Source organism: Oryzias melastigma, linkage group LG23 (genome assembly GCF_002922805.2).
Source record: "Oryzias melastigma strain HK-1 linkage group LG23, ASM292280v2, whole genome shotgun sequence".
Lineage (NCBI taxonomy): Eukaryota > Metazoa > Chordata > Actinopteri > Beloniformes > Adrianichthyidae > Oryzias > Oryzias melastigma.
Window position 1 is genome coordinate 10024941 of NC_050534.1, and position 17326 is coordinate 10042266.

At 37.2% G+C, this 17326-nt stretch overlaps 2 protein-coding genes across 3 annotated transcripts; both read right to left on the reverse strand.

Annotated features, from left to right (window-relative positions):
• LOC112153974 (aldo-keto reductase family 1 member B1) lies at window positions 1-5941 on the reverse strand. The gene is made up of 10 exons (XM_024284483.2): window positions 5784-5941; window positions 4799-4966; window positions 4603-4719; window positions 4354-4431; window positions 2505-2627; window positions 2321-2427; window positions 2167-2248; window positions 733-816; window positions 378-460; window positions 1-300 (listed from the first exon to the last, which is right to left on the reverse strand). Exons 1-10 carry the CDS (start codon window positions 5871-5873, stop codon window positions 258-260), a joined length of 975 nt encoding a protein of 324 aa, XP_024140251.1. The 5' UTR covers window positions 5874-5941; the 3' UTR covers window positions 1-257.
• Window positions 5942-7995: 2054 nt separating this feature from the next.
• LOC112153963 (aldo-keto reductase family 1 member B1) lies at window positions 7996-14667 on the reverse strand. 2 transcript variants are annotated; one of them, XM_024284470.2, is made up of 10 exons: window positions 14138-14479; window positions 13602-13769; window positions 12103-12219; window positions 11950-12027; window positions 11734-11856; window positions 11555-11661; window positions 10114-10195; window positions 8971-9054; window positions 8310-8392; window positions 7996-8156 (listed from the first exon to the last, which is right to left on the reverse strand). In XM_024284470.2, the coding sequence occupies exons 1-10, from the start codon at window positions 14201-14203 to the stop codon at window positions 8114-8116; spliced, it is 951 nt and encodes a 316-aa protein (XP_024140238.1). In that variant the 5' UTR covers window positions 14204-14479; the 3' UTR covers window positions 7996-8113. The 2 variants fall into 2 exon arrangements, with proteins under 2 accessions (XP_024140238.1, XP_024140230.1); XM_024284462.2 differs by having other exon boundaries at window positions 11950-12219; window positions 14138-14667.
• Between the last annotated feature and the right edge of the window lie 2659 nt (window positions 14668-17326).

The following is a 17326-nucleotide window of genomic DNA, read 5'->3' on the forward strand; positions in this document are numbered from 1 at the left end:
TATTTGCTTATGCAGCCATATTGTTTTTATTAATTTTGCATCAAAGTGACATTCATTTAACATCAACTGCTTCCTAAAAAACATGTTTACTTGTTTATTGAATGTTTAAATGCAGAAAATATAAAAATATCAGTGAATAAGTGCAAGAGTTACTGGAGCTCTGTTTACAAAAGTGTGCCATTTTGATAACTGTTTGATAACAATGTAGACTTAAGCAGTTAAAGAAGTCCACAGGAGAGCTTGTGATTGAAGAAGAGCTAAAATTCAGTGCCAAAGGGGTAATCTTTGTGTTTTGTAGCCCTGTGGAGAGAAGACAGGAAACACAGTTGAAGTTACGATAAGAAAGCTTGATTGGTTTACACTCTACTTCCACTCACCACTCTGCTGGAAATCCTCTCCAGTTTTTGTTCAGGCCCAGGATCTTCTTCATGTCGTCTTCACTCAACTCAAAGTCAAACAACTGAAAAGAAATTTGAATATTTTAAGGGAAACTGCAGGGATTTTCCATCAGAAATGGATTTTTATATCTTTTGTGTATCATTTCACTAATGATTTTAAACACCAGAACATATTTGAGCTTAGAAAAACAGAACAAAAGTGTTTTTCTTCCAGCTTCTTATAATTCAAAACTCCATATAAGCCCAACTTCAATATGTGACTGTCCCAAAAACATCTTGATGTTTAATAATATAAAATATTATAGGCAAAAAAACTCAACAGAGGTCTTTATACCTGGATGTTTTCAATGATACGGCTGGGTGTGATGGACTTGGCGAGGACGATCACATTTCTCTGGGTGTGGAACCTCATGAGAACCTGCACAAGAACAGGGAAGGATCTTCTATTTCTTTGATACGATATACCAATGATGGTTATTCTGTGGTGGTTTTAAGCAATATATGATTTGATTCTCAGATTTTGAATTAGCTTGGTGAAGCTTCAGGACAATATCAATAAGGAAGATCTACATTACTTACCGATACGTTGGGTTGTTACGCCACTCTACACACCAATATCAACTAGACCTTCACTTTGAACCTATGACAAAATAGCACCCCTACTTCTCAGCCAATCACAATCATATTTTGGCCTTTTATTTCATGAATGTCTGTCCCTATTTGCATTCTATATCTTTCCTCCATCCTGCTCTCAACCTGGAGCAATACTTTGGCATAGTTTGGCCCTTAATCACCATTAGCGTCTACAGGTTCTGGGGTCTATACATCTATGGTTTGATGATGTCTATGACAAGATGTCATCAGCCCAAACCATAACCACCAAAGATTATTGACTTATTTTATCTCTTGTAACACACTAAATCTTTACTTGCATACCTAAGATCTCTACAATTGAAATATCGTGAACTCTAAAGTAGTGACTTTTGACACTCTTGACACCTTCCTTAGGATTTTTCTTAAGCTACATGCACATCGCCCTTGGAAACAGGCGTTCAAGCGGACGCTTCCAATGAAAACTTTACCTAAGCTCACGGAAATGCACTTGAACTTGTGTAAATGTGCGTTTTGGGCTTAAAAACGCAGTTCATTTGCCTCTACGCAAGTCTTTATTGCTCTTTTTGGGCTCTCTGTACAAATCTTGTGACCATTAAACGCGCATTGCTGGTTAAACCTGGTCAAACTTTGACCAATCAGGGACTCAGATTTGGTAGTAACGTGGTGAAACTCATCAATCTCAGGGTGAACTGGTCTGTCTGATGAACCCAGACGTGGCGACACTCCAGACGATGTCTACGTTTGTTTTTCAATTATAGATAAACCAAGGCTACTGTTGTAAGATTTGCACCGCTTCGACATTTCGTACCAAGTCTCTTCCAGCTGTAGGTGGCGGACTTGCACTAGCAAACGGTGGAAAAAGAAGAAGAAGCCCCTCCCTGCTTGTCCAATGTGAACACAATGGACTAAATGTATGTTGAATAACCCGCAAATAGCGCATGCTTGAATGTACATAAAACCCCCGGTGTGTATGTAGTTTTAGACGTTTATGTGCTTTCAAGTTTTCTGATCGATAAAGTCTAGCATACACTGTAACCCTTGTGCTATCCTAGACACGTTTACATCAAAGGTGGGGTCACCTGGACCCCACTTTCGACCCCTTCGACCATGAGGGTTAAAGACATGAATTGGAATCATGAGTTTGACTTCTCACCTGTGCTGCTGTTTTCTTGTACTTTGCAGCAATAGCCTTGATCGTGGCGTTCTCCAGCAGTGAGGGATCGTCGGAGGTGGCCCTTCATAGACAATTAAATTATAAATTGTGTGCTTACGAGAACTTGTGAGGTAATTGTTGTTCATCTGCTCACCAGGGCCTCTCAGGAGAGCCCAGAGGGGCATAAGCTGTCACTGAGATCCCCTTGGAGTGGCAGTAGTTGATCAGCTTATCCTGGGTCAAGTACGGGTGGCACTCAATCTGAGGATTCACACAGTTTGTTAACTTTTAGACATTTTTGGGCAACACATGCTGACTGTACTGGGATTTTATTTCACCTGATTGGTTACTGGCTTGTGCTTGAGACCTGGTTTGTTTAGCATGGATTCAATCTGGTCCTTGTTGAAGTTGGAGATGCCGATGGCTTTGACCAAGCCAGCGTCCACCAGCTTCTCCATTTCCTTCAGACGAATGACACAACATTAAAACCAGTTGAAATCCAGTGGGCACGTTCACTCTAGTGCTGTTTGGAGGGGAAAGCTCTTCTAAACTGAAAATGAGGATCTTTGTTCTTCTGCAAAATGATGACCTCTGTTCCGTTGTGTTGCCGCAGACGAGCTGACCAGCCAACCAAAAGAGGAAGTAAACCAAAGGGGAGCACATGACAAAATAAATGTCTGTCTAAAGAAGGACAAAAAACCTGAACAGCACATAATGTGATTCCAAAGAGCAACACTAAAGTCTTACAGTGACTGGAGAACTCGCTGGACTTTTTCCTGTTCTTGTTTTAGGACAATAGCGCCCCCAACTGAGCAGCAGCTGTAACTGCAGACAATTTCCAAGCATTCTCAAGTTTGTTGTCTAAAAACTAAATCAACCAAGTGTACAAACCCACAAAAAAAAAAAAACTTTTAACCTGTTTAAAGTGAAAATAGTGTTTTAGCATGTTTTGTGGGATTAATTTGAATGATGGAGGGCATATATGAAGAAAATTAGGCTTGGAATGGCATTTCTAAGTAGTATAGTATAGAGCAGTATAGTGTAGTGCAGTATAGCATAGTAAAGTATAGTATAGAACAGTACAGTATAGTGTAGAACAGTACGATATAGTGGAGCATAGTACAGTATGGTATAGAACAATACAGTATAGAGCAGTATAGTATAGTACAGTATAGTATAGAACAGTACAGTATAGTGTAGAACAGTACGATATAGTGGAGCATAGTACAGTACGGTATAGAACAGTACAGTATAGAGCAGTATAGTGTAGTGCAGTATAGTATAGAACAGTACAGTATAGTATAGAACAGTACGCTATAGTGGAGCATAATACAGTACAGTATAGAACAGTACAGCATAATATAGAACAGTACGCTAGAGTAGAGTATAGTACAGTATGGTATAGAACAGTACAGCAAAATATAGAGCAGTATAGTTTAGAACAATACAGTCTAGTGTAGAACAGTACGATATAGTAGAGCATAGTACAGTACAGTATAGAACAGTACTGTATAATATAGAACAGTATAGTGTAAAACAGTATGCTAGAGTAGAGTATAGTATAGAATAGTACAGCAAAATATAGAACAGTATAGTATAGAACAGTACAGTAAAATATAGTACAGTATAGTATAGAACAGTACAGTAAAATATAGAACTGTATAGTATAGAACACTACAGTATATTATAATACTGTATAGTACAGTACTTCACAGTACAATATAGTATTGCTTAGTATTATAAATCATTTATTAGGAGCAGACAAAAAATGCAGTTTGAAGAAGATAGTATTTGTGATGCAGAAAATATGCTAGTCAGGCTGGAAGCTTCCTGGTCCGCCCCATTCCGACGTATCCCCCAAAGATGACTTTCATCCGAGCCGGTATCTGGATCAAAACTGTACGGCTGGATATCTCTAATAAGGCTTGCCACTTTTTTTTTTTCTTCTTCACCGGTAATGTTAGGTATGGGATGTGAGGGGCTGTAAGCTAGCGGGGCAGCGTGTAAACAGAGAGCTCTCAGCGACGGGGAGGAGAACAGGGGTTGGGATAGCTCTGACCACAACTATGTCCCAGAAAATTGCACAAGTTTTGTCTAAAAAATGACATGATCACAATTAAAAGACCACTGGGAACGTTTTTACAATACATCAAAAGGTATTTGGAGTGGGTCAACTTCTTTCATTACCTCCCAAGTGTCCAAGAAATTCGAGCCGGAGGGAATGACTTGCTTCTCCTCGTCTAATGGGAAAATCTCCTTCCCAGGCTGTCAGGAGAAAACACATATGTTAGGATTGCGAAACTAAAATATGAAGTGGAGATAAACAGGAAAAAAGCTGCTTCCAGGCTCCAAGCATGTGTTAAGTAAACAAGATGGATGATCCAAATTATGCAACTTCTCAGAAAAAGCCAGCCAGCTGTCTTTGCACGAACCAACCTTCATCCCTGTTGGAAAATGCATGAGATACAGGTCCAGGTATTTCAGCTTCAGGTCACTGAGAGTCTTCTCACATGCCGCCCTCACCATGGACGGGATATGGCAGGTGCACCACAGCTAGACCACCAAAAACCAATACTATCATTTACTTTCATCCGCAACTATTCCACATATCTTCTTTAGGAAATTGGCTCACCTTACTGACGATGAACAGATCCTCTCTCTTCACCACTCCCTGATCAATCATGGCGTGGATCCCCTCCCCGACTTCCTGTTCGTTCTCGTATGCGTAAGCGCCGTCGATGTGCCTGTAGCCGTTGCCTATAGCCACCTTCACCGCCTCACGGACCTGCCCTGGTTCTGACTGCAGGGTGAAAAAAAAAAAGTACCACAAAAAAGTATATTTTCAACATCTATTTGATTGAACTTTTAATTGCATACTTAAAAACACATTGACACATTAATATGATTCAGGTTCTTGGGTATAAACCTCGTACTCTATGGACAGATTACAAAAATGTGGTGTAAAATAGTCACAAATGACTATATTGCACTATAAAATAGAGAAATCATAAATTCTATTTGCTCTTTTGACCTTGAATTGAAACCAAATTCCCTCACTACTATACAAGACATTTTTTCAATGTGTCCAAATCTGCAAATTCAAAATCAAGCAGCTTGGAAATCTCCCAGAAGTCTCTGCAAAAAACTAGCAATCTTCGATATTCACTAGTTAGGTGAATATAGACCACAATGCATTGTATTTGAAGGATTTATCATTCAAATGCAATATTTTTTTAACAAATTTTCAGTGGATTCGTTAATAGTTTTCATAAAATTTTTTATTTATTAAGGTTTTACTTTGGTAAAAGTAAAAAAAGCAAAACAAAAAGTACTGATTTGTCAGGATTGTATTAAAATTCATGACTCTAGGTGGTATTTTAGGGTTAGGGAGAAGTGTTGGGAATCTTTGTTCACACTGAACCTGACTTATGTAAGAACGTTACATAACCACCACTCTGCTTACATTATCACTAAACACACTTAAAGAAAATTCATGACCTTTTATGGTGTAAACATGCATTCCAAAGTCACAATTCTCCATCATCCTTAGGTTAACTCAAACGTACCCTTCTGATTTTCAAAATCCTCCTAATATCTGCATCAAACCGAAGCCTTACCTTCTGCACCCACGTTCCAAGCCCCACGATTGGCATCTTCGCACCAGTGCTGAGAATAACCGATGGAATCATCTTGAGGATATTTGACATTCTGCACCACGACTCAACAAGCGGCTCATCAAGAAGGAAGGCGAAGGGGACGGCGCCCCTTTTATATCTCTCAAAGTAGGAGGGGTCAAACGGTTCTGCGATTATTGGCGTTTACGTCCTCATTATTTATTAACCAAAGGGAAAGTGTCTAAATGCTTTGACCTCATGCTTGTTCTAAGAGATCGGGGGGTATTAGATTTATTCATCTTTAGCTTTACTTTCAAAATCCACTTAGTATATAAAATAAAACACTTTTACTTGTTTTAGTCAACTTTGACACACAGAAAATTTAAGTTTCTAAAATAAAAGCCTTCATTTAGACATGAAAGCTTCAAACTTAACAGTTACCTACATAAAATGTAATAGAAAATACACCTCAAGCTCCTTTAATGTATCCCATACTGATACTGATTTCTCTGTATGTGCAAAGGGCTTCTATTGCACAACTTTTCTTTTGAAAAATTTCAATTCCTAGAAATTTTTATCAATAAAGCTCTAAATTGGTTAATAAACAAGCTAGAGAAGCCATAGTTTAGATTTGTAGACGCAACATATCAGAAAATATAACTGATAAGAAGAAGATAGCTGGCTTTTTGCAGTAGAATGATGACTCAGCAGATAGTCAGAAATTATAGACTTGATCATAGTAATACTAGCTAATAAATTAAGCTGTTAAAGTTTAAAAACAGATCGATGGGTGAGTCTAAAGTATTGAGAAAGAGATCATTTTGTGAGAATTGTACCTTATCAAAATCTGTCTTCATTACGATTAATTGCCCTCAGTGTAGTTCAGTTCTTCCTATGTTGTCACCCTCTTGTTGCTCCTTTAGTTTACGTATTTTTTTTTACATTTTTACATAAGTTTATTAAACATTTCTTAAATGTTTCTCTACCTTTGTAGAACGGAGCACAGCATGGAGCTTATTTAGCGTATTTAACGACGTAACGAATACAATCATTTCTAAAAGGCATTTTTTCATCTCTTCCTGATTCACAATGATTTGAATGAAGATTAAGAAATGCAACTTTAAGATTATTTTTTTCAGTATATGTCCCCCATCATCAGAAAAATGCAACAATAACACGTTAAAAACTCTATTTTCATTGGAGTGGGTCTTTAAGTTTCCACTACCAAGCCCGGCCTCCTGGATTTTGGGTCATGCACCACCAGTTCCTGACACAATTATGACCTAATTTGGGGATTTTAGTCATAATTTATGACTCCAATAGTATTTTATCAAAATGTTTTTTGAACCACGTCGGCAAACTTTGTTTCAGAAAGTTCAGTTTAACTTCTAGAAACAAATGTTTTTACTGGATCATTACAAGACGACTAACAAATTAGCTCAAATTCAAAAACTGTCAGATACATTTGAACAGTTTTCCACAAAGTAAACAAATATCTAACTTTCTCAGTGACATGATATTTTAAGTTCGAGTGTATTTATTTAAAAACCTTTAAAAGATTTGATATTTTAGAAACTATATTAAGGTTTCCTGATAAATTCCTGTCTTTTGTCAAAAACTTGAGTTTTTTTCTTTTACATCAGTTAGTTCTGGTGTACCACATGGCTTTGTGCTTGGCCATCTACTATTCTTTTTTTTTTTTTTTTTAAACAAAACCTTTTTATATCCTGACTTAATTTACTATAACTTATATTACGTACACCCCTACAAAAAAAATTCTATAAACTGCCTTCAAAGTTTTTTAGTCAGTGAAAAGTTGTGGAGCCACAGTTAATAGCAGGTATTAGAAGTGGAGACCTTGATTTTTTTTTTTACTTTTTATTGTTGCTTATTCAAATGTAATCTATTCCTTAAATATAAGGTTATTTATTTATCAAAGATGACCAGTTTTTACAATGTTGTCTGAAGTCAATTTGGTCACACAGTTATGTATCTTTATTTTGAAAGGGAAACCTATTTGACAGCCAGGAGTTTTTGTTACATGACTTTCTATGAGCTTCATAAACAAATTTACAATTTTAGATCACTCAAATCTATTTTTTCTATAACTTTCAAGCATTTGAACACAATAACTTCTGCTTTTGTTGACTTTACCTTCATTCCACATTCATGCAACACAACACAGTCAGTTCCAAACAAAATAAAGACAAAAAACTTTATATTTGTGTTTCATTTATTAAAATCTTACATTTTATTACAAAAAAACATAGAAATCATTAGAAAAGCAAAGTGTGTGTGTGACTTTCTGCATCCCAAAACATCACAATGTAGAGTTAATATTCTGTATGATAAGGATAGTCTTTATGCTTTGTGGCCCTGTAGAGAGAAAACAAAGAAACATGACTTTTTTCATTCATATAAAATGAATTAATTACCTTAATATCTTAATTAATTACCTAGATTATTCAATTAAATCCCATCTTTTTTATTTAGTAATTTAACTAATTAAATGCAGGCATCTCTACTCACCAATCTGCTGGGAATCCTCTCCAGTTTCTGTTCATACTCAGGATTTCTTTCATGTCCGCCTCACTTAACTCAAAGTCAAACAACTGAAAGAAATCAAAGTATCTTTTAATCCAAGTGAAAAAGTACATTTTACTCTAATAATTTAATTGTTGTAAAATTTAATTATATATATATAAATTCCACATGGATCATGTGAAGTTTAGTAATTTTGAAATCCTATAAAAGGTCAAATGTAGATGCAACAAGAATGTAGCGTAAATGTAAAATGTAAAAAAAAGGGGTTTGGAGAAAGGGGGTGGGGCTACTGGAGTAAGCATGACTCAGTCCTTAAATATGCAATGAGAAAAAAGGGACGAGTTTAACTTAAATATGCAACATGGATATTATGTAGTCATTTTTACATTAATTTTTAAAATGTAAAAAAAGACAAAATACAACCTAAACCAGATCCAAACATCAGACTAATTTTGAGAATCCACATATTCTAGTGGTGTCACAATAAATGGAAACCATGCAGTTTGTATGATTTTAATCTTGAACATCAGCAGCAAACATATAGTTTAAATTGTAATAATGTTTGATAACAACAGATTTTCTCAACAAGAAATATGCTTTATAAATACATTTGAATTTGAATATTATGGTCTATTGAATCTCATACCTGGATATTTTCCTTGATACGGCTGGGTGTTACTGACTTGGCGATGACCACCACATTTCTCTGGATGTGAAACCTCATGAGAACCTGCAACAGCAACATAAATACATTCTTAATGGGGGGATTTTTAGTTTTAACTTCCCAGAGCAATAAGGCTTTTAAATAATAGGGAATATACTGAATAACTACGTTTTATAACATGAAAAACTCTTACCAAGTAAATATACTCACTACAAAACCATGAGGAATGACATTTGACTTTTTTTGCTTATTTTAAAAAATAAATCCTAAATGTACTCTTTATATATATATATATATGTTTATATTCAGTGGTCAGGAATTGTATGATACTAGACGCCACAGAGCAAATTAAGGGAATTTATTTGCTGAGCTGGAGCTGAGCGTGACGCCTGAGAGACAGTGCTCAATACAGTGGGTTTATAGCACAGTCGGAGAACAGTGTGAGATACTGGAGAAACTGATTAGCTGGTTTTAGAAGAGGAGATGGAGGGATTTTGGCAGAGCTCAAGGAAGTCCACAGGGGCTATGGTACTGGGAGAGAGTTCAAGAAAGGATGATCTTATAAGAAAATCCAAATCCAGATAGTGGAGAGTAGAGAATGAAGAGGCTAAGAGAATCCAGAAAACAGTACAAGCAGAGGTATAAACAATGGATGCAGTTGTTCAAGAAAGCAGAGTCTAAAGACGATAGAATGAGAGATACTCAAAGGCCTAGGGTGGAAATGACCTTCAACTTCTTGGCAGATTTAGAGATCATACCAGCTGATGCCTAAATAAATTAATAAAAGTAGGAGATTGGGTGAGCTTTACTACAATACCTGACATGGGACACAACACCTTGTTCAAAAACACAAGCCCCTTGCTTTGAACTGTCCGCTTGGATGGATAAATGTTGGGATGGGGAGAAGCCGTGAGGGTAGGGAAGCAATTCGGATTTGGCCAAAGACTCAACAGTTTCCCTCAAATTAAGAGTATTTATGTTTCTGGATCGTCACATTACTATCTCAACGGAAGCTTTGGTAATCTTAAGACACTTCGGTTTTTACTTGTTCACCGAAAGTCAATGAAGCTGTTGCACCAATACGGCTTATGAAACAGCAAATAATCAGGAGTTGACTTGTCTCACTTGTGCTGCAGTCTTCTTGTACTTTTCAGCTATGGCCTTGATGATAGGTTCCTCCATCAAGGTGGGGTCATCAGGAGAAGCCCTTCAATGGAAACACATAATCAACAGGAGGTTCATGGTGTTGCGATTAATGGATAACACTGTTCACACCGGGCGCATATTAAAGAAAGCACCAAAAGTACGCTCTTGAAAGCGCTTTCACCATATGATGTTCACACCGGACAAGCAAAGGAGGACTTCCTCTTTTTCTATTGTTTACTATCGCATGTCCGCCACCTACAGTTGGAAGAGGTTTGGTGTGAAATGTAGAAAAGGTTCAAATCTTGCTCCAGGCTTTTTCTTTTACAGATCAATTCCATCACCCGAAAGACTTGGTGTCAAAGGGTTACGGCCAGGTACAAACCGCAATTATTAATTCCTCCTGCATGGTTAATGTTCAAACTGATGATACTTCTGTGAATTTAAAAGGAAGCCATCCATTACCAAATCCGAGTCCCTGATTGGTCAAAGTTCAACCTGGTTTCACTTTCAATGCCTGTTCAATGACTACGCGTTTTGTATGTAAAGCCCAAAAACAGTCAAAGAGTTGTAGAAACTTAATTAGTGACACGTGAACAAGAAAGTAAATGTGGGTTTGATCCAGTATAATTGTCCCTCCTTCCCACTTCCCTCCGGGAGAGTGGGAAAGATTTCAGATTCCGGGTGGATTGCCTGTTCTTGTGGACCACGACTCTGGCTCGTCATCTCGTATCTCGGAGTGGGAGAGGATCCTCATGGATCACCTATGCTCCTCCAGTTCTTGGCTGTGGACCACGCCTCTGGCTCGTCATCTCGTATCTCGGAGTGGGAGAGGATCCAGATGGATCACCTGTGCTCCTCCTATTCTTGGTCGTGGACCACGCCTCTGGCTTGTCTGATATCTCGAAGCAGGAGAGATTTCAGATGGATCACCTGTGCTCCTCCAGTTCTTGGTCGTGGACCACGCCTCTGGCTCGTCTTGGCTGAGAACCTCACCCCCAGCTGTCCCCCAGTTCTATCTGCATGAACACTATTTCAAACATGTAGTTGTAGAGTTGGATAAGCTAATTCTTCTTTAACAGTCCTGGTACATCACCTGTCCACCCTGGGAGAGGGTCCCTCCTTCAGGTGGACATACCTGAGGTATCTTCTTTTTTTTCCTGGAATCAGTTTTTTTAGGAGTTTTTCCTTACCAAGAAGGACAGGGATAACCAGTTTAGTTTAGTCTATATTGTTTGGCAACCACCTATTGTTTATGTTTTATGACTCACTTTCTGCTTTTGAAAAACTCCCGACATGAAGCCCAATGAGACGACTGTTTTTGTGATATTGGACTATCTCAATAAAATTGAAATGAATTGAACACGTGTTGCTGAGCGCGGCGTGAACGTAGCTACAGGATACAATCTATGCATCCACCCACCAGGGTCTTTCAGGGGAGCCCAGAGGGGCATAGGCGGTCACAAAGATGCCCTTCGACTTGCAGTAGTCGATCATCTTGTCTTGGCTCAGATATGGATGGCACTCAATCTGAGAACAGACAAATATGCATTGGTTTTATGTTTACCAATAAGACATGAGTCACGGTGAGATGTTTTTCACCTGGTTGGTTACTGGTTTGTGCTTTAGGCCGGGTTTATTGAGGATGGCTTCAATCTGGTCTTTGTTGAAGTTTGATACACCGATCGCTTTGACCAGCCCGTCATCCACCAGCTTCTCCATGGCCTGTACACGACATTTACAAATACATGTACTTGATTTCCACCTTGCCTTCATACCTGAATTTCTATCTACTCCCATATGAGCTTTTTCCATTACCTCCCAAGTGTCCAAAAAATTGGAATCGTCTGTAATTATTTGCTTATCATCATCCAGTGGGAAAAGGTTGTCTCCAGGCTGTAACAGTGAAAGAGTGGCTGAGCTTGAATCGACAAACAAGTTAGTCAAATGTTGAGGTATGTAAGAACAAACCTTCATGCCTGCTGGGAAATGGATGAGATACAGGTCCAGGTAGTCAAGTTTCAGGTCACCGAGAGTCTTCTCACATGCTCCTCTCACCAGCGATGGAACATGGAAGGTGCACCAGAGCTAGAAAACACAAAGAGCCAGAGGTAACATTTGTATAAGGAAACTCTGAAGGCCTGGTACGGCAAGCAAGGAAAGCTAATAAACACTCAAACTACAGTCTAGCCTGGTGGAAGTCCACTTTCTCCACATAATCAAGTCAAGATAACGTTTATTGTTTCATTACTATCAAGCCAAAAGAAGAATAAAGCCACAATTGTGTACCGTTGACTTTATAGGAGACCTGGACTCAGTGACCCCTCCCCCCTTGCGTTCCAAACAATCCCGTAGACTTCTATGAGAAATAAACAGCTATTATTTACAATTACCATTTTTGCTCTGCTACCTTTTTTTAAATGTTCTTTCTTATTTTCATGACATTTTTTGTTGTTGTTGCAAGTCGTTCAAGTCATAAACTGAACAATCAGACAAAAACTTTCCTGAATCCAAAAAAGTTTTGGGGGAGAAATTATGTTTTTTGGGAATTATGATTGACAAAAATATTATTAAACAATAATGATTTATTAATGATTATTTGCATATGTTAAATGGTAAAAAATGAATAGAAAAATCTACTGACAATTCATTGAAACAATCCTCTACATCCATTTTCTTAACGGGCAGTGTCCTGTTTGGGGTCATGTGGTTGCTGGAACTTATCCCAGCTCTGCAAAGAGGAAGCTAAGTGTTTTGTATTTCTTCTTACTTCCTGTTTTGAGTTTCATGTTTAAATTGAAAGGAATTGTTATCTTATTTGAGTGTTTTTTCACATTTTTCCTGTCTTGTCTCAGAGCATTTAATTTCTCACCATATTGTCCAAAAGATCTCTTTCTAATGTTCTGATTGGCTGCAGGAAAGTTTGAAGGGAGTGTTCTCATCTATATAAGGACGTTTGAAAATTGTCTCAAGAGGTCTTTTTTTGTTCAATGTGGCAAAATAAATGTATTCGCCCCAAAACAGCTTTTGGGAGTAGTCTTGTTTTCTTTGATTTGCCGTATTTCTGTTTCCACTTATATATAAAATTGGTGTCAGAAGTGGGACATGGCAAAGTTGTTTGAGTTTGTGGCACAGGGAGACGTGAAAGAGACCTTCCCTTGTTCCATGTAAAAAAAATAAATGAATTTGCCCATAAAGAGCATTTGGAAGTTGCTCCTGCACAGTCCTCTAATAACCCACTCCTACTTATAGGGACATTTAGAGAGTAGAAATCCACTTTCTCCACATTTTAAGTCAGTATAATTATCATCCCTTCCTGTGGGAGGAAGCCGGAGAAAAAACACCCATGCCCGGAAGAACATACAAACTTTACTCAGAAACAACCCAGCCGGAATTCATATAAGAGCCTTCTCGCTGTGAGGCGAGAGTGCTAACCACTGCACCACCGTACACGTTTTTTACAAGCCCACCTTGCTGACGACGAACAGATCTTCCCTCTTCACCACTCCTTGGTCGATCATGGCATGAATTCCTGCCCCGACTTCTCCTTCATTCTCGTAAATGAAGGCCCCGTCTATGTGTCTGTAGCCGTTACTTATCGCCACTTTCACAGCCTCGCAGACTTTTCCTGGTTCTGCCTGTGGAGACGGAGAAACTGAACCTCAGCAAAAACAAGCAAAAAGTTTATTAAAAATCCCCCACTTTGAACCTTAATGTCAGAAAATTGCATTGATAGTTAAAAAGTCTGGCCTAAGGCTTTTCATTTGCCAAAATAATATCCTGACATACCATGACTCAGCAAAAATTGTTGCTATCCACGCCCCCCACCCCCATTCAATCTCAATGCAGGCAGACAAAACAAAACTACAGTATATTTGAAAAAAAATGTTTCAAAACCTTAAATCAATCTAAAAAAATAAAATATAAATAAAAAAATGTAATAAAATAAAAGCAGATGATTGTCTTACACAAAGGCTTAACATGGACTCTCCAAATCCAAACTCACCCTCCATGTTCCCAAACCCACAATGGGCATCTTAGCTCCGGTGCTGAGTGTGACGGCGGGGATCATCTTGAAAGACGTTCAGCTAAACAAGCAGCTTTTTCCCTTTGGAACCAAAGTGGCGGGGGCCTTTTTATTTCAGCATGTGGGAGGGTTCAGAGTGGTCTGTTACTTCCATGTTCTTTAGAAATAGAGGGAGGAGCAGCACCAGGGCAAACGCCTGTTATGCAATACTTATATAATAAAAGCAAAAAGGAAAGTGTTGTTCACATAAAGCTCTCAAAGTTTGCTTTAGTTACTCACCTGTGATTTATCAGTAGATTTGACTCGTTTAAGGAAGGGTTAGAAGTGATTTAGAAAAATAGTGGCAGAGTGAAAGGTGTGTAGAGGTCAGTCTAACAGTGGTGGGTGACATTTTGTTAAACTGCAGTTTTAAAAAGAATTATAATTCAAACAAAGCCTGTGTGACTACATAATCCCGTGGTAATCTGATTAAATATTAAAATAATTTCATTTTTTCCACTGTTGTGTTCCGGCTGAACCTTAAACCCCTATAGATGATCCCGGACGAGCCCCCATTTAACCATGAAAAGTGTTATATAGCTATAATTAGTTTGACTTGATAATTTGGTCATTATAATGTCATCGCTTGGTAATTATATTGAGTATTATATGTTTATTTACCCATTAATACTTTTATTTATTTCACACAACCTAAATAATGGTAATTCCTTCACTATATCATACTGCTTTCGCCATTTTGTAATCCTAATCGAATATACATTTCAAAAATTGAGGGTCTTAGAAATTTCCCAGAAGTCTTTGCAAAAAACAATGTTCGTTGGTGAATATAGACCACAATGCATTGCGTTTAAACCATTTTTGTCAAAAAAAGTATCACAAAAATTTGCAAATACGTAAATGAAAAGCGAAAAACAGCCTCTTCTGCCTAGCTGCTTTTTATCATGTAAATTTTAATTTCTTTTTAAGATTTTATGTATGTATTTATTTATTTATTTTTAAATTGTTTTTAGGATTGTTATATATTGTATTTTCTTGTGTACAGCACTTTGGGCCTCCTTGGCTGGTGGTGAAAGGTGCTTTATAAATGAATAAAATGAAATGAACATTGTATTACTTAAGTATTTACATGATATTACTAAGTTGTTACTTCCCAAGTGCTGCACAATTACTGTACTGTACTGCAAAAGTCCTGCCAAGATGTCATTGTCTTAAAGTTTTTGTATAAATGGATGATCTTGTTTTTAGTCATTACTTTATGAATTTTGTTCCAAAAAAACATGAACAAAATGTGACATAAACCAGGAACAGTGATGATGTCAGAGGGAGTTTTTGGAACTTCTTTGAAACTCTTCTCATGGACTCATGTCCCTCGGGGGTGAAAACAGACATCTCTGGATCATGTGCAGTTGCTTCTAAAAACCTTGTTATCTCTGGTTGGTGGGAGTGAACAGCAGCTCTGTGATGAAGAATGAGCCAAATGTGGATACATTTAACCTCAAATAAGTGAGTACACGTCACATGCAGCACCGCAATTTATGAAACAAAATCATTGAAACTTGCAAAACCAATGGAAACCTCCATGACCTTAGCGTGACCTTCAATTCCTGAAAAAATACTTTTCATTTTAGGGCTTTTTTCCCTTCGATTCCTTCTGTAAAGCCTATTAATTTCCTATAAAGAAATTTAATAAAGGTAATTATCCCTTAAATATTTAGGTTGCATTTCTATTTATTAGTTATTCCATCAGTTCCTGATGATCCAGGAGAGTTTGGCAAAAAGCTTTCAAAGTTAAAAAGACATCAATGGTGTCAAATTCACCCTGAACCCTTTCCATCCACCCCTACGCCCAACAGTTTCTGGTTCGGTCGCTGTGATGTCAAAGCATAAACTCAAAAGTTCTATCAGATCAGAAGACATGTTCCAGCGTGTAGTGTTTAAATACTAGCAAAGCTAACCTGTGCTTCCATGTTGTCCACAAGGAAAAAAGGCGATTTTCTTTCAGCTTTTTTCCACTTTTTCTAGTTTTTAGCCTTAATTTGCTGCCGGTATTCAATAATATCCATCAATAATCTTATATTACTGTGGATTGATCTTCCTTTCATGAACTCAGGTTGAGTTCCGATGTTATATCTGAGAGTCCTGCCTGTTTTAAAGCTGTAAATATGTATGTTAATAGTTTATATACAGTTTCTGAGGGTTTTGAGTGGATAGTTTTTAATAAGTTGAGGATCTTTTTCTTGTTTTGGAATTAAAACAATCGCTCCATGTCTCATAGTTGGTGGAAGTAAACATGATTCAAACATTTCTTGGAAAACTAATCCAGTTAAATTAAATTAACCGGAAGTGTTTATAAGACTCATGCGAGACAGTCTCACCAGAGAGTTTTTTTAAGAGCTAAGCGATTGATTGCAGCATCACTTATGCTAATTTGGCATTCACAGCTTTGTTTATTTTTGAAGTGTTGAGTTCTCCGTAGAATTGATCAATTTTTTCAGAAACCATTTTTGTCATCTGTGATCTCTAAAGTTTTCAACAACAAGTGAGCTAAAACTATTTCACTGTCTTCTTTTTTATCAAATTACAGAAATAGGAACAGTTAATTTCTCTCTCTTTTCTTTGCTCTTGATCTTACAAAGCTTCCATAAGCTTTTTTAGGTGTATATATCATCAAGCTGATCATCCTCCAGGTCGGGTTAACTATTTAATAAGGTAACAATGTCCTTTTCTCATTTTCTCTGTCCTTTTTTATGGTTTTACTTAATGTAATAGTGAATTGACATATTTTATATTTTAAAATTTCCCATTTTTGAATGGGATCTGTTAGCTCATTAGAGTTTTTAATCCGATGTTTAATTTTTTCACAATAAATTTCACTCTTTACAAGACTTGAATTGGGGTTGACTGCATAATTAAACCAGTGATCAATCCTAGAGTTTAGACTACAGAAAAACTAAACTTTATTGACAAACATTATGCATCCTACAATACATGCAATTTGATATCTAGTGCAAATTATTTTAAGTAAAACAACAAATTATTGAACTTGATTGGAAGAGTGAAAGAAAAAAAACAATAATATGTAAAAAAAAAATATCTAAAATATAGGCCTATATACATTTTTACGTTTCAAATAAGAACAAAAAATCCCCCATTCAATCAAAATTTTAT

What these genes read in the sequence shown, in the direction of transcription:
- LOC112153974 (XM_024284483.2), bottom strand. Translation starts at nt 5,873, where the DNA reads ATGTCAAATATCCTCAAGATGATTCCATCGGTTATTCTCAGCACTGGT. An exon ending in TTGGAACGTGGGTGCAGAAG is followed by an intron (nt 4,967 to 5,783) that starts GTAAGGCTTCGG and finishes TTCACCCTGCAG; the next exon opens with TCAGAACCAGGGCAGGTCCG. An exon ending in GGCTCTCCTGAGAGGCCCTG is followed by an intron (nt 2,249 to 2,320) that starts GTGAGCAGATGA and finishes TTGTCTATGAAG; the next exon opens with GGCCACCTCCGACGATCCCT.
- LOC112153963 (XM_024284462.2), bottom strand. Translation starts at nt 14,203, where the DNA reads ATGATCCCCGCCGTCACACTCAGCACCGGAGCTAAGATGCCCATTGTG. An exon ending in ATTTTTTGGACACTTGGGAG is followed by an intron (nt 11,857 to 11,949) that starts GTAATGGAAAAA and finishes TGTCGTGTACAG; the next exon opens with GCCATGGAGAAGCTGGTGGA. An exon ending in GGCTCCCCTGAAAGACCCTG is followed by an intron (nt 10,196 to 11,554) that starts GTGGGTGGATGC and finishes TTTCCATTGAAG; the next exon opens with GGCTTCTCCTGATGACCCCA.